Raw genomic sequence first — 17,536 nt, 5'->3', positions numbered from 1 at the left:
TGCTCTGATTATGTATAAGAATGGAGGTTTACATATTTCATGATTAAAAATCCAAAATGCTACCTACCATCTCCAAAGAAAATTACCACCTTTATCTCTTTGTACTTCTTTGGCATGTTGTTTTTGAAAGGGCAAAAAAGAAAAACCTTATATAATACCTAATTTGTACATCTGTGGTTTCTCTCTGACTTGTGTAGGCACCATATGTTTTTAATTATCATAATAGCCTTAAAGAACCTGTTCAGTGGGAAACACATATGATCCTTTTATTACTGGTTTGTAATTTAAACAGTTTTAACAGAAAAGATCTGGCTATAAGGGACTGAGAGGCACAAAGGTCTAAAAACCCTGTTATTGACCTCTGAAAGCATGAGTTCAGATCCCACCCACCGAGGTGGGACCCGGCTCTCCCGCCTCTGACAGAGGTAATCAGCCGCATGTGAAACAGCTCTTCGGGACCTCAAAAGACGTAATCTCCAATCTCAAATGACTCGACGTTTCAGTCAGCGGCTGACACAATGAAACCGGGGTCTATAAACAGTATCGCACACCCGATCTGCGCTTTCTTCTCCCTGGCGAAAGCTTGCAGAGCGATGATGCTGTAGGAGAAGCCCTATGAACACCAGAAGCTCAGAATTTCAGCAATTCTCACTAGTTGTTGCCCTTTGAAATTCCTGGTTTTGTCCCTTATGCAAATGTGAGACTGGTGAGCATGCCAGTCTCCCAGCCACGGGAAACAGTCAGATATTCGGAGGTAGGAATTAAATTTAACAAGTTCAATTCACTCCTGATTCTGGACATCTAAACACATAATCAGTCTGATAATGTTATTAATTATCATTCAAGCAACAACCTTTGACACTGGCATGCTCCCACAACCTCCCTACTCCAATAACTCAAACAGAAAATCGTTGGCATGAAAACCCACAGTCTTATGAACAGAAATTGCAAATAAGCAGGCACTGAACATACAACTGGGAGTGAGCAAAATCCCCCTTTTCAGAGAGAAAGCAGAGGCTCACACAATAGCTCAGTCACTTGACCCAAAATGAAATTCTGCACAACTTTGTCCCAAAACAGATAATTTACACCCCAAACAAAGAGCTGTGGGGAGAATAGGGTGGGGAAGGGAGCCTAGCTAAAATTACACTGAGGCTGGAAGTCGTTACGGCTCCATCTCGGGAGATGGATGGTGTTCTCATTAGAATGAAGCTTTATTTAGATGGACGGACAGAATCCTTATTAGAACATTAGGCTGAAAAGTTTAAATGTCAGGAAATACAAAATCAAGATTTTGCAAATAAATGCTGACTTGGAGGAGAAAACTTAGAGCTCCCTGTACAGATCCCACTGGAGACACTTAGGAAAAATGAAATCGCTCTGGAATTGCAATCTCCCATGCCAATCTAACCCTCCAAGGGTATTTCTGGAAAACTCCATATCAGAAAAAACAGATGAGATCTCTTTTCTTGGGCAAAGCTGTCTCCACTCCTCATCTGATGCTATCAGCTCCAGCCCCAGCAGCACCCTGAGCCCAGAGGGAAGGGAGGACTCAGGAGTCACCCATTTCTGGGGGAGCCCACTCAGAGGACATGCTGATGTTGGAAACCCATTTCCAGCTGCACAGACCCTGCTCCTGGAATGAACGTGTGAGCAGTATCTCACATAGGGAACCTCAAGAGGGAGAGGGATGCAATGCCCCAAAGACTGCAAATGAGCCATCCCCTGCCCTTCCCTGCCCTCTGCTTTCTCCAGGGAAACCCATGTATTTTGCAGTGATGGAAAGACAGCTTAAATATCTTGCATACAAAAAAAAGGTGGTGATTGTTTTCCATTTTACCTGAAAGCTAATGGATCTTGGGATACCAGACGTGGATGCTCAAAATCCCCTCTGGAGCCTTTCTGGTGATTGGTTGTCTCTGGGTTGCCTTTGGTGCACACCGGTCTCTGCCGAAGTAACATGTGAGCTACAGCATACTAAAAGCAGATGTTTGAGAGAGGAAATGCATGCACACACATACCCAGACACCCTCCCCCGCCTTGTTCTGCACCTTGCTTGCAGGTCCTGCTCCAAAGCACAGTGACCTGAGAAGAAACTTCTCATCACACAGGCTTTGGTTGTTGGGGTGGCAAAGGCAAAGTAGGTTTTGCTCCTGAGAGAGGCACAGCAGTACAGAGCCCTGCATGATGCCACCCTTGTCCTCTCATCCCAGGCTCAGAGGAAAGACCTGTGTGTGCTGCTGTCCCCCATGCTTTGCTGAGACAGACCCAGGCAGCTGGTGGGACGGACATGCTGATGGAGGTAGCCATCTCCACTGGCCTCACCAGAGCTCCCTGCTCTTGCTGGATGCAGTGATTCTCATGTAGCACAGGGTCACGCACCTGCATGTCCCCTTTGCCAGGGTCCAGGCCTCTACATTGAACTTTCTACTTGGGCCAGAAGGGGATGCTTGTGGAAATAGAGTTTCTTCTGGGATTAAACAAAAAAAAAAAACAAACCAACCAAACAAACAAAAAATCTAAAAAATCTTGCATTTGATCTTCTAAATAAAGATTTTTTTTCCAGTATGAATCTGGTGAAAATCTATCTTTCCCACAGATTCACACACAAAATCATCAAGGTGAAGTTTTTTCATTAAAGAGAAATGTCAGTGTTTAACTTGCAGCATGGGGAAGACGGCAGGGAACACCACGCAAACCAGAGGACAATTACTCAGCAGGCAAGCCCTCTTCTCACATAGATGTGTTTTTGTACTTCTTATACCACCTTCTAAGCAGTTGACTCTGCCAGCCACCAGCAAGGAAGGGAGCACTGACATACCCCACCGTATCTCCTGGCCTTTGGAAAGACACACAGGATCTATCCATCTATTGAATTCAGGTCCACCACCATCCAGAAGAGTCAGCCTAGGGACCCTTCATTCTATAGGTCTCAAGCAAAGTGCTTCCACTTTGTCCTCTTCTTCTCCCATACATGTACATAGACAATTCTACCTTAAGAGAAATCCCAGTTTTGGGCCCGCAAAAACTCTTTCTATTCAAGGATCCTCCTTTCACGCTAAGGATCCTCCAAATTTCCAAAAGTGGATAACAACAATACCACTGTGATCCCATCTGTACACAGCAATGGCACTGTAATGTACAGAGCATAAAACACCAAATTCCCACAGACAGCATCTGTCTTACTACAAACAATGGACCATTATCTTGTAAATAATTCTGATTAAGCTGCAGCATTTTCCCCAAACAAACAGTAGGGGAGGAGACGGTGAGGATTTTTCTAGTGGGAGTGCCGGTTTTCTCCTTCCCCAGCACTGACACTCAGTTTTTTATTCAACTGATTGGCCCCCTCCCCTCCCTGCTCTGTCCCCCATGGCTTGGTTTTCATCTTCTGACCTTATCCAGCTGTCAGTCATTTTGGCAACTAAAGAGGGAGCTGTCATGTTAAGGGATTCTGACCTCTATCCTTTGGGAAAGCTTTCCTCGTTTATTTTGTGGTTGTTTTGTTTTGTTTTTTTTCCACCCCAATGTACAGTTATATAACAATTAGCGAATACACCCATAAACCCTTCTGTTATTAAACAATTCTCATGCTAGGGGTGGAAAACACAGCCACACCGCTGGGTGTGTGTGTTGGTGCTGGTCAGAGTTTGGGCATGTCTGGCTATGCCAGGGATCCATTTTGGTGTGTCTGGCATCTGGCTGAACACGGCCTGGGAGCAGACTTCGCTGGGCAAAAGCTGTCGCCCTCCTCAAACTCTGATCAGGGAGCAGAGCCCTCAGTTGTCCGTGGCGAGGAGAGGGACTGGGCTCCCAACCCCTGCCCGGGGCGCCTGTGCCTGCAGGAGCCGCACGCTACGCTCTTCAGCCCCTCAAATGTCAGAGCAAACCAGCAACAGGCTTACCGAAAGATTTGAAAGAATTTAAAAGAAAAGCAAGTGCACAGACCAGAAGAGCGTTAGCTGTGCAAAGGTACAAGTGAAACAAGACACGGCTAGGGCTAATGTGGTCCTCTCTCTTAAGGTCCACAAACTGGTCCATGTGGCAGCTGTGAATTGAGGAGAGCCTCCGAGAAATCCTGCATTTCATCTTTAACCTGTTCATTTCGATTCACAAACCTTTTCTCATATGACTTTCTTGATAAATGCTACATCTCTAGATGGCTAAAGTGTTGGTTTTCCTTCCCTGCATCCTCTTAACTCGCCTTGCTATACATGTGAGCTGTTCGGGATCAAACGCACCTCCTGGCTCAAATTAAAAACAGAAAAAAGTAAAGCAACAAAGACTAGCCTAGGATGGTAATGTTGAAAAGCAGGTAATAAAAATTTTAACTTACAAGTAGCCAATTGAAGTCACTGCCATTGAATTAAAAACCACGCAACAGCCAGTTCAGCCACCAGATCAGCAAGCGTGAACAGGAACACCGGGACCTGCCGAGCATTGTGGGGACTGAATGCTGAGCATCACAGTGACACTGAAATGGAGGGGACAAACGGTGGCAGACAGCAAGGCAGGTCCTCAGTCCTGACACAGGGCTGGCGAGCAGGAACAGGACAGGGGGACTCGCAGGCTGGCAGTGGGCGAGGGGCTGAGCAACCCACCAGAGACGCTGCTGAACCATCACCTGCCTTGGGCCCTGGTGCTGCACAGCTCTGCAGCACGGCTGGGGCCAGCATGCTGCCACAGTGGTCAAACACCAGCAGCTCAGCCCAGCTGGCACTCCAAACAACCCTTAGGTCAAAATTCATGGACTGGGTGGAAAGACATTATGGCCAAAATACGTGCAGAGAGCCCCTGAGCGCCGGCAGGTCGGCGCAGGCTGAAGCTGGGGCAGGTTTTGGCACCGGGTTCACCACACTGAGCTGCTCAGGACATCGGGCTCATGAACGCTGCTGGGGTTTCGAAGGGATATACGCACCCAACACATATTTTCAATGTGTGTTTATTTTCATAAATAAATTTTTATAGCTTACTGTAGTTATATGAGAGAAGGAAGCATTTATACACTGAGGACTTATATAATGTTCTTCATCTTCAAAGTGCTTCACAAACATTAATTAATTCATTTATCCTCACAGCACTCCTACCAGGGAGATAAGTACTATTATTTTCCATTTCACAATGGAGAATCCAAAGCAGAAAACTTATTTTTTAACATGGTTAGCAAGTGAATCACAGGTAGACCTGCAGGAGGAATGAGGGCTGCCAGCTTCTGAACATGAGCCCCTCTTCCCAAATCTTATTTAAAAGACTCGTGTTCTGCCAGAGTCATGGCACATATCGGAATATGCCTTGGATTTCTCCTTCAGTAAGAGATAATTAAGGAACAATTCCCTCTCTGATCCCCAGCATGGCACGCTATTTTCTACCCCAGTGTTGCTCTGCGAGCTGAACAATGGCTGTTCTATGCAGGGAACGGTACTGCAGACGCCCCGGATCAGAGGGGATCGGCTTAAAGAAATGTGCTGGCCCATGTCTCGCTCCATGGACAATGGGATAGGCCAGGAGGCTTGGGTGCAAATATCTGAGGTGGGGGCAGCCCCAGGAACACCTGTTTGTAAATGGCAACGCTCCGGGCAGGGGCATCTGCTAGCTGAAGCTGCTCACTTGCAGCACACCCATCTAGAAATTTCATGTACTAGGAAAATGGTTGTGGTTTCTGGTATTGGGACTCAATTCTAAGTGTATTACTTTCACAGTCATGCAGGAGGGACGCACAGTGCTCCATGTCCACCTCTGTGGTGCTGCTGCAAACAAACCTCTTTCCTGTCTGCCCCTTGCCAGCAAATATGTGGCTGTTTCAAATGGCAATAGCAGTTACTGTGAGCTTGAAAGGCTCAATTTCAAGGCATCTCAAAAAATAAAGTTGTGACTGGCTCTCCTAAGGAAGTGTTCAGCTCACAGAACTTAAATCAACATTGGAGATGACAAACTGCAAAAAGAATCCTAATTTTATAACATCTGAGAAAGACGTGTTTCACCTGTTACAATCCTTGCCAGTGAAGACCTTACCCATCCTGGGCTTTTTCCCACTAGTTTATTTTTTTACAATAATAAAAATGTACAAAACCCCAAACTTTCTAGATAATTTCCTAGCTTGGAAAAGATACATTCATTAGCAAAATAAACTGCCGAGTTAAGCCATGGGCTTTTGCAGAAGACGCAACCATGTCCTGCTGGGGAAAGGCCCATACCTCGACATCGCTTTGGAACAACTAGAACAATTGTTTAGTGAGAAATGTCTTTTGCATATGACTCATCAACCCTTGAAAACAGGATTTCTTATATAATACAAGTGCTGACACAGCCTTCAGTTGAGTGGTGTGACTGCAGCTGTATAATTACAACTTTAGATTTGATGTTATGGACCTTAGGTTACACTGTTCAGACAAAAGCTCCATTGTTTTACAGAGATATTTTTTTCTTAGTCATATTGCCCATAGGACAATAAGGACTATATTCACAGTTCACTGCATAGAAGTTTAGGTATGTAACAGCCAGTGGTATTATAAAAGATGAGATTATACCCTATGGGTGTTAAATGGATTCAGAATTGCCACTTTTTCTTGTTGGTTTTTTTTTTTCCTTTGCTCCTAGTTGATACTTTTTTGGAAGTGCTCTCCAAATAAAATGAAGAACAATCTCACACTGAGTCTGGATAAATGTTACAGTTGTCTCACAAATGCTGTATTATTTCTAGCCCTTCCAAAATAATATAATTGTCCTACTGCTGAACTACAGATTTTTCTCAGTATGACACAGAACACGAAAATGTCAGGTCCTGACTCATGGTGTTTTGGTGGAATAAATAAAAAAGTACCAATATGCTATTCAAAACTGGCAGCATTAATGAAGATGTGACACTGGGAGCCCTAGTCATGTTTTCCTTCAGCTTCCATTGCGTACTCAGTGGTGCACAGAGCAACAGGGCACCTCTTACGGGTCCCATCCTGGAAACACTTACCATAGCGGCACTGATGCCACTGGTTCCTTGTTATCTTATGCTTGTTTTATCTCAGGTGAATCGCACGTGGGTCTGAGGGCGTACGCTACTTTCAGGGTGATTATCACACATTCTTTCCATGGGAAACAAAAAGGAGAGTTCAGTGCTACCTGCAATAGTGACAACTAGAACTTAATGTAAGGCTAGGCAAGATTAACCAAAGATCACACATGGGCTGTATGCTCCTGGTATTTCTCCGCTGGGATAGATGTTGGACGCCCGTTGCTCACTAAAGCTACACTTGCAGCTGCAGGCCTGGACCCAAATATGCAGCTCACCCTGGCCAAGCACCCAGGCGGTAATACTTATACACTTAATTCAACCCACATTACTCATTTTTAACCCAGTGGCCTCCACAAAAAATGTCTAGATTTTAATAGTGACAGAGGAGAAACAGGTCCCATATTCCCATTCTCTGTGACAGAGAAAACAAGTCTAATGCCCCCCCTTTACATACCTGCCTATCCATACATGGCATCATTCTAATGACAAACCACTCCTTCCTCGGAAAACTGCATTTTTCATAAATAGCCTTTACAAGGCCAACAAGTAGCTTTGCAGAGTTTGCCCCTCAAAGCATCAACCAACTGTGGATTGCATAAGTGGTCTTTGTCTACCAAAAGGTACAACAGTTTCTCAGAGAGTTTTCTTGAATGAATTAACAAAATGACTCAAAACTGCACTAATGGTTAACAGCTTTTTTTTTATTAGCAACACTGAGATAAGTTATTGAAGCATTTTAGTATTGTTTTACATTCCATTCAGAAGTGACCTAACTTGTAACTCCATATACATTTAAAGATATAGTTTGACACTTATTCAGAAAGCAACAATTATTAAAACTTACATACCTTCATTACCAGGTAACCTTAATATATTTTCTAATTACTTCCGACAATACTCTATTCCAAAGCACATGATAACCCACCAGAAGTTTACACATTTCACTTCAATCACAGGTTTTAAATTGTGGATGTCAGAGTGCTGTTCATTGAATTTTACTGTCTTTCTTGGTTAATATTGGAAAGCCTGGCACAATATATTAAGCTAGAAATATTGCTTAAAGAATATGAAAAAGATAACTACAGTATTTTTTCCTGCTAAAGCATTACAAAATACAGGACCATTAAAAACTCAAATAGAAATGACAATAAATAACCTTAAAAATGTTAAGAGAATTTTCACTCATACTAAAGTCCATTCCCTAAGCTTGCCAAACACATAAATAACAGAACATATTCAGGACCTCTATTTCTGTACTATTGTGATGGTTTGTTATATATTGTGGATGTATTGTGTATACATATATTAATGCTTACACTTAAGGTATATATTTTTTTTCTTTGCTGAAACAATTAATAAGCCTCAGGCAATTATTCACCCCTGGTACTACAGGTATCTAGAAAGGCTGGAGCAAACCTCAGAAACTCCAGATATGCAATGCTGTGCATGACAAGATCATCTCCACTTAAAGGTATCCTAAATTCCTTAGATTACAAAGATGAATTTGGTTATTTACTTCTGAAAGCCTGTGACATGAAAGTCTAATTGCTGTCAAATTAATTGTTTAAAATTGGCCTCATAATAGGTATTAATTGTACACTTAGTTTTCCCTTACAAAGATGTCTAAATTGTTCTTGTTTATGAGTAGTTATAGGAAATACTATACCTCAGACACAAGAATATATATTCCTGAACCAAAACACAAATCAGAGCATTGTCTCACTTTGGAAAGACCTGTAAACATCTCCATGTCTCTGCCTAATCCTAAATGATAATTTAAATTTGACCTGGATATGACAAAAACAATAAGAATATATTGTCTGGGAGATGAAACAGAGTAAAATCATACAGCTCTAAGCTTACATCATTATTTTGTCTCTGCAAGGAAAAGAAAAGCCTTTCTATGCTAGGGATTTGACTTGGTGCGGCTGGTCACTGATGTCTGAAATCAAGGCACATACCAAGGCCGCCTTTTGCAAACACAATCCCCCTTTCAGATCTGCTGCAAGGAGGGACAGAATGCCTCCAGTTTCACTGGGAATAGAAGGTACTCAGCACTTAGCTGTATCAGATATTTTAGGGGTTAATTTCCGGAAACGTAAATGGAATGGGAATGTTACACTGCAACATGAAAAAATGGTAAGAAATAAAAGTTTTCAACAGTAAACAAAATGGTGATACTGAACTCATCACCTGACTGATTTCTGAAACAACAAAATACAATCAAATTAAATTACATGAATATAGCAATGAAATTTTAAGTCAAATAAACACAGGACCTGATTCTGCAGTCCTCAGTCATGTAAGCAGTCCCGCTCATCGAGAATGAGAGATGCAAGACTGGGTCCTTAGCTTCTGCTTAGGAAGTCAATGTTGATTCAGACAGTATCTTTTCTAGCCAAAAATATGCAGCAAAAGGAAAGTAACATAAACAAGGCTAAATGTCAACAGTGTTTGCAGACTTACAGACACCATCCATTTGTTTGTACTGAAATGACTAGCGAACCATTTGGCAAATACAATGCTATTCACAGACCGGCCCTTTTATCCAGCAACACAAACTTCGCTGGATCACTGGCATTCCCAGTTAATTAAAAAAAGGAAGCAAGCCATATGAGTTTGGTTTGATATTGCCATGCAAATGGCACTGCAACATCCAGAAGTGCGGCTGAAACCCCGGCGCGGGGCTGAGGTGCTGATTCCCCGTTCAGCAGCACAGATCGTGCAATAAAAACAGGCCTTGGACCTGATGACTGAAACTGCAGAAACCTCTTCACAATCAACATAATGGGGTAAACAAAAGCCTGCAGGAAAGCTTCCATATCATTTCATTCTGCCTTGAAGGAAAAGAATGTTCTGGTCACTCCTTCAACTGCAAATGTTGGGTTACTTAAGTGCATTGCAAGACACTTTAAATGGGCAGGAGTACTACAATTTGCTGCAGTAGCATGATCTTCCATTGCCTTGTAGCTGTCCTAGAGCTTGGATATGTCAGGTTTTTTGCTTTTGTTTAATATGGATTTTATAACGGAAAAGAGCTGTAATAAAGATTAGAGTGAAACCACCACAAACAATTAAAAATCTTTTCCGTATTTTATATGTTGGTGGAAGCTCTGAAGGGGTTAGCATAATAATCTTTTTGGTTTTGACACCTGTGGCAATAAGCAATTTACAACAACTAAATTCACTATTTAAACATTGGGGTAGAGCACTGTAATTATGTGACAATAAAGCTGTAATAATCTGCCACAATTGATCTTCCCCTTGCCCAGCCCTCTTGTCTGTGCTGCAGTTCCACATTTGGAAGGTATTTCAGAAAGTTACAATGCTGAACATTTTAATAATTCTGTGCAATGCTGAATGCTTTCTGCTCCAAAGGAAACTGAAAGTGCTCAGTCCTTTACAGGATCAGAACCCCAAAGCTGCTACCAAACAGCAGAAGGGGCCTGTCCTGTTTCCATACAGTGAAATAAGTGATGGTGGGGTGGAGCCTGCGTAGGAGAAAACAGCACTAATTGCAGAGGAAAGCAAGCATGAATGGAAGCAAATTAGATTTACAGAGACAACTTGGAACTAAAACTTTTGGACATCAGTAAGTGTGGGTTCAATAGCACTATCCAATCAAGCACCCAGCTAACACCCGTGACTATCTCCGGCCAATAGTTCTGTGGTGCACCAGCTCTTCTTTGAAAGCCCAGGTATTTTCCAAGCAGAAAATGCAAGCAGGAAATTTTACCATCTCAGATACAAAGCAGAAAAATTGAAAGGGGAGAAGAGAGAGAAAGGAAAGGGTCTTATCATAAATAGATGCTGTCCAAATCATGTGTATGTTAATGACTTGAAACAGGAGGTAGAACACTATTGTGATACGGCTGCATGTATATGGGAAGACAAGTGGAGAAAGAGAGGAGCATAAAAGAAAAGGAAAAAGGTCTTCCAAAATTAAACACAAAGTAGGTCTAGAGCCTCTGAGCATTACTTCTCGAACAAGCAAGGGCTGTGAAAGCAAAGTACATGGATGCTCAAGACAGCTACCAAGCCATGGAGCCATCACCCTGGGCTTCCCATCCACGCTGGGCTACTGGCTGTCAACCAGCAAGGAAACTAATGTCTTCTTCTTAGAAACTGTGTGGTAACACAGATTAACAAGATCAGCTCCTAGGTATACTTCCTTGAGGCTCCAAAACCAAGTACAGGTCAGAAGTAACTCAAAATTCATCAATGGTATTTTTATCTTTCTTTATGTTCTTTCCTATTCTGCTAAATAAGTAAAGGAGATATATTACAAAAATTTGTGATTTTTCTCAGCAGCATTTTGACATGGAAATTTCTGTACTATGCGGTAACTATGGTTCTTTTCTAATTGTGTCTTTCATCCTTACAGTCTGAAGCATACTAGTAGCATAAAGGAATTACGTATACATCATCAGTGTCTCTCATTCTACACATAGGGAAACTGAGCACTGCTTGTCCCATGTGTGGTGACTTTCCAAAACAACAATGTGACTTGGTGACACTGTCCTCTAGCAATTAAACCCTTTTCATGCCAAGATTTGTGCTTAAAAAACTGACCCATTATCTTAAGGTAAAATCTGCCAACTAAAAATGATCCACATGGATTACCGAAAATCACAGCTTGTTTTTAAGCACCCAAAAATTGGTTAGTGTGGCCAATCAAGGAAACAATCTCAGATAACTGAAGCTGAGATATTTTATTTCAATTTTACTTCCACTGTTTTCTGACTTTAGAAAGGGCACCAGGCCTTGCTATGTTGATTGTGCAAGGACTGCACCAAGTGTATCAGTGTTCTCTCTTGAGATGTCAACAACCCACACATCAATGGCTGTAAAAAGAAAGGCAAATGTATGGAGACTCCCAAAATACAAAGGAACACAAGAATCATGCCCTGGAATTGGACGCTGGAGGTGGGTCTCGAGTTTTCTGATCTCTCAGAGAGTAAGAGAGACAAAGGGAAAGATGACTATGGTCATGGGCTTTGCACAGGGGGAAGGAAGGCTCATAAATGAACAGGGCACTCCTGATGGCTAACTTGGAAGTGCAGGAACATCAGGTGAGATTCCCCACACTAGTATGCACAGATGGAGTGTGATTTCACAGTATAAAATGTCACTGAGAAAACGAAAACCCCCCAAAACCACTAACTTTCAAGTGGGTGGAGTCCAAGCCAACCAAAAAGAAAACGAACAACTGACAAGGGGCTTGTTCATTTTCACCCACTTTTGCTGTGAGATATTGAGAAAAATGAAATAACATATTTAAATAGTCAATCTTAATACTTATATTCTGCAAACACTCAACAAAATGTCGGTAAAGAATTTTAAAAGCTATTTTTGGAGGGGGGGAGTAAGGAGGACTTGCACTGCATTTTCCATTTAAAAATGGCTTAAAAAGTAGAACAGACAAGCTTCTGTTGTTTTTTTTTTTCCCCCTTCTTACTTCGAGTCAAATCCATTATCACTGGGCAGAGCTTATGAAAGGGATATGGTCTTTAAAATCATATAAACTCAAGCCATCATAAAATGTCTGCTGAACTGATTGAAAGATGAAACAAAAAACTAAAAGAAGTAACATGACTTCATTTCAATAAAAATGTTGGAGGGTTTTTTTTGTTCTTGTTTTAAAAATCTTATGTCTGGGAAGAAGTAAAAAGATATTTTGTACAGAGCAACTAATCTTAGTTTTCCATTTTTTTTACTTGTTTGTTTAAAGAGTCATTTCTCTACTGTATTTTTTTTTTTGGAACTGATTGATTGTACTCCACAAATAGAGAGAAATAAATCCAAGCAGGATTTTACTAGCTGCAAATTAAATCAACTATCTACTATTTTCAAAAGATCAGTAATGTAACTGCTGATTTTGAGGAAAATGGAAATATTTCCAACTACCTGAATCGGTTCTTAGTGCATCAAGACATAGAAGTTTACAAGTAAGGCCATGCAGATACTGGTGCTCATGATTCTGCTTAAGTAATGACAATATTGTGAAGCCAAAATGTTCTACGAATACAAGTGAGATAAACGTTGTGAGGAGGAATCAGACTTTTTTTATCAGACTATTTAATACACTTGGATAAACAGAGAGGGGCCTGAGGAAAGGGTTGTGGCTTTAAGCACATATACTATTCTAGTAAGGTCAGACAAAGCTCCCACTAACCTTAAGTTTACCAGAGTAACCATTCTTAATTGTTTGCACATCTAGGGCTTCATTTTAAATTGTCAGGCTTTATAACTGTTGATCACCTTTTATTTTTTTTTTTTTTCAACTGGAATACACTTTATTATGCATGTTCAGCTCTGACAATGAGTTTTCTAATTAGTTGGATGTTAAGTGAAACAAGCAATGCTGAAGGTTTTTGTGTCCTTTGCTGACTCTGCTTTTTAAAGTGATACTGTTTTTCAAAGGATTTACACTCTAAAACAAGAACTATGCTGACAAATAGGAGATAAATTGAAAAGATCCTCAATCTCATCTGTTCCAAGTAGATTCAACTTTCATTTATGTCAAATACGATGTGTGTGATATGAGGAAGTAAGACTGCAGTTTTGTAAATTAGAGACTAAGGGTAAAAGGTGGTTTTGTTTGATTGTTGTGTTGTTTATTAATTACCTGGAGGCATATTCTTAATTGGACAAATCACAATTTGTACAACTGCTAGTTAGAATAGTGAAAATAGTAAAGGGCAGCTACTGTATGGGTGCCAGTGAGACAAATCAGAAAAATATAATTTTTAAAAAGGGGGAGGAAAAGGAAAAAAAAAGACTCTTCACCACAGGCAGATGTATTCCATGCACTTGGCATTTGATTTCATCAATATTGTGGTGATTGAACACACCCCAATTCAAAGAAAGCAAGAAAAAAGAAAGCAAGGTTTGCTTGGCAAAGCATCCAGTGTTTTTCTTGGGTTCTTATGTCAAAATACTGAAAAGTTTGCAAGTTACCATGTAAATTTTTCAAAACTTTTTCCTCCTTTGAGTATGCTGAAGCAGTAAGTATCCCCTTCAGATGCCACTAGCACAGATAGTCTATATTGCTGCTACTCTAGTTTAAAAAGCAAGTTCTTTCTAAAATCCTGTATAAGTATATGCATGCAGCACTGCTGATTTCAATGGATTAGACCACATATAAGACTAGAATTTGGCCCACAGGGTTTAACATTTAAAAAAATGTATTACTAACAAACATGACTAAGTATATTTAAAGAGCAGCTTCATGATTCTGCACAAGTGTTTTCTGAAATGGTCTAAAAGAAGGTCTAAAACTTACCACACAAGTCAGGTCTCTTGATACATCCACTAGTTGCTGTGCTACTTGCAAGTCCATTAAAGGCTGCTAAGCCATCAGAGCTGTAAGCTCTTAGGACTGACAACATGTTCATCTGCTTCTCCAGGACCTGTGGACCCTGAACTTGCTCGGGTTTCATCACTCCTTGTGCAGTGTCATGGGAAGATAGAAGATTCTGACCGTGCCACTGCTTCTCCGACGCTTGTGGCAGTGGTGATACGAGCCCTTGTGTTGGTTGTGAGGTGACTGCACTTTGCATATTGTCGCCTCCTTCACTGCTTTCTTTATTTAGGGCAGATAACTGCTTATTCATAATATCTGGTTCTGTGTCAATGTCCTCATCTTCAATGTTTTCTTCCTTGGAAGATTCCATATCCTCAGATGAAGCTATGTCAGAAAGGTCATCAGTAGCATTTTTATTTACAGAGTCAGAGAGCAGAATATTTGGGTCATCTTCAGATTGCGTTTTTATTTCGGATTCATTACTGGTGCAAGAATTTTGTGTTCCTGTGCCAATAACACCAGGATAAACACCAAACTGCTTATAGAAGTCTGTTGTAAAATTACAAAAAGTGGATTCCATGTGGCTGGGCCAGGCAGTGCTCTTTTGTTCGCCCAGGGTCTCTTTATTTTGTCCTTGGGTCATTTTCTCAGATGCTGAGTCCAGCTGGCTCAGCATGTTTGAAACTACGGCCTCCTTGCTGGACTGCACTGAAGAGGAGAGCAAGTTCACTTTATTAACCGAGGTTGAAGCTTCTCTAGATTGGTCTTTGTTGTTCCCTATGATGCTGTCTTTACGTTTAGCCTTGCCCAAGTGATTGGCCTGGAGGTGCAGAGCCATTAGTTCCATAGATGAAGTTGTAAAGGAACAAAATAAGCAGCCATGCCAAGCAATATTGTCTTGTACAGTAACAGAAGAACCTGGGAGGGAGGCTGCATCTGGCCTTACAGATAAGTCAAGAGGTTCATATTGTGACTTTTCTGTTTTTCGCTGTGAGGACTTGCTATTTATCTTTTCCTCGCCACCATCTGAGCCCAGACCCTTTGCTGAAAGTGGATCTGAGAGAGCTTTATCCTTCATTTCTTTTTCTTTCTTCAAAGAACTTAGGACAAAACTGTCCATGAAAGCTTGCAAAGACCCTTGAAAGTTCACACCATTCCCAACCATGTTCTGGTAAGCACGGCCAAGTTCAGAGAAGTGTGTTCCTTTGGAAGATATGTCTGAACCCTTCATGTTTTCTGAAGATACTTCAGATGACATGCCAGCTGCTTGTCCTTGCTGATCTCCAGAAGACAGCATTCCTGATGTCCACTGCTGTGAGACCATGCCACTTCGGAAATCAACTCCAGGAAGCCCCTTGAAGGCTCCTCTCAATATATCTGGTCTAATAAACACAGAGCTTTTACTTGATGTCTCATCTTTGTGTTCTTGACTTGCAGCCTGCCCAGAGAGTGGCCCTGCTCCATTCTGTCGCTCCCGATGGTGCCGTTCCAAGTGGTATTTGAGGGATGCAGACTGAGTGCCAGCATAATCACAATGTGGACATTTGTAGGGCTTCTCACCTATAGGTATAAATAAAGAAAAAAATATAAAGAAAGAGAGTTATCTGTACAGATGAGTGAGGAAAAAAAATCAACATTATCCACTTGAAAACAAGATCTTAGAGCCAATAATTATTTTTTAAAAACTATTTTTCAATTGAAAACTGATTTATAAAGTCAATATTTCTAAAATGGGTTTCCAGAATGTGGGGCTCTTCAGGAATGACATGGTATCTACACATGATTAGCCATCTTTTTCTTAATCTAACATGTAGAAAACTGTTGTAGAATTAAAAGCTATGATTATGAAAATGAAGCATAACAATTTCAACCACAGTAATCATTAAAAGTACAAGTTTAAAAAAAAGAGAGACAAAGAATGTAACAAATGGATGGTTGCAATATTTTGTGTATACAATTGCTCTAAAATTTGTTTAAATTATACACATGGAAACCATTTTTAAACCTAAAAATTTTATGGCACTGTTACGCAAGACTGAAATGAATGATTTAAGTCTTGCTCTGCAGTAAATCATGGATATAATTAGCAAATGGCATACTGCACAAGTAATTTATCATTATTTGGAGGGCACCATTCCAGAAGGATTCAAAGATCTGCAGACCTACTGCATTGTTTCTAAATAAAGAACTATAAATACAGATTCTATAAAATATTAATATCATTACACTACATTATGATTGCAGCATGTAAGAACATATAGTTAAGATAAAAAGTAGTCAATAAAATAAAAAAGAAATCATGTAATAAAAAAGTACAAAATATATTTAGTTTCTGTATTTGAAATCAGCATTATCTACTGGTTTTTGTAGTTCTTTATATTTGTATAAATGAGTTTATAATGCTCAAGTAGTAAAATATTTAATTTACCTACCACAAGCACTTTTCTAGGATTACCTTGAATAGAGTTTTAAAACATATAAGATTAATTTCATGAATTAAATATATATTTGAAATCCACACTAAACTTTCATTGTTCTTCCTATACTTTAAAAGAGGTAGAGGATGTTACATGTATAGTAAATATTTACATACAATCATAAAGACGTATCCAAAAATAATGTACATCTAAGCAAAAGAACATCTAAATTTTTGCAGAGCACTTGTTAGCAATGCAGAGTTGCTTTTAAAGAAAGTATGGAAATCCCCACTAAAAGTGATAGGAATATGAAAGACCTGTGAGCTGTCGATATTGGCAATTATTTCTATGAGGAAACTCCACAGGAAGAAACTGTTTTCTCTATGTAGATATTTTTTCCTACATGACCCAAAAGACAAAGGCAAATGTTCTCCAAATGGTATAATGGAAATATTTGTTTCTAAAACTTCCTTCACAGTACGTATGTTATATAACATTATGTAGTTCACCAAACCAGCTGGAAAATTACCTGTTTTCAAATGACCTCAAAATCTGCTTAAAACAAAATTGAAAGGGTTTCAAACTTGTGTTATTTGAGCTACAGGCTGCACTGAGAGGCTGGTTAATACTTGGGAAGCTGCTCTTGTCACTGATGGCAGGAATTCACTAATGAGATGCAAGAGCAGCACACGCAAATGACCGTACAGCCCGTGCGAGGGGGCGGACTGACCGTGAGCACAGCTGGGTACGGGCTGCGATTCAGACGGGGATGAAGCAAATTACAAGCAATGGAAATTCAAAATCCAT

At 40.6% G+C, this 17,536-nt stretch overlaps 1 protein-coding gene across 1 annotated transcript in view; it reads right to left on the bottom strand.

The window, feature by feature from the left end:
* Positions 1–17,536, bottom strand: part of ZNF536 (zinc finger protein 536) — a gene marked incomplete at its 3' end in the record, with an annotated part of 241,110 nt that overhangs the window by 105,180 nt on the left and 118,394 nt on the right. Inside the window, exon 4 of the mRNA XM_080352295.1 lies at positions 14,292–15,872. Within this exon, the coding sequence (XP_080208421.1) occupies positions 14,292–15,872 (1,581 nt within the window). The remainder of the gene's footprint in view (positions 1–14,291; positions 15,873–17,536) is intronic.

This window comes from Nesoenas mayeri (genome assembly GCF_963082525.1).
Source record: "Nesoenas mayeri genome assembly, chromosome: 12".
Lineage (NCBI taxonomy): Eukaryota > Metazoa > Chordata > Aves > Columbiformes > Columbidae > Nesoenas > Nesoenas mayeri.
Note: the sequence above shows the minus strand (reverse complement) of the source record. Positions and strands in the feature narration are given on the sequence as shown.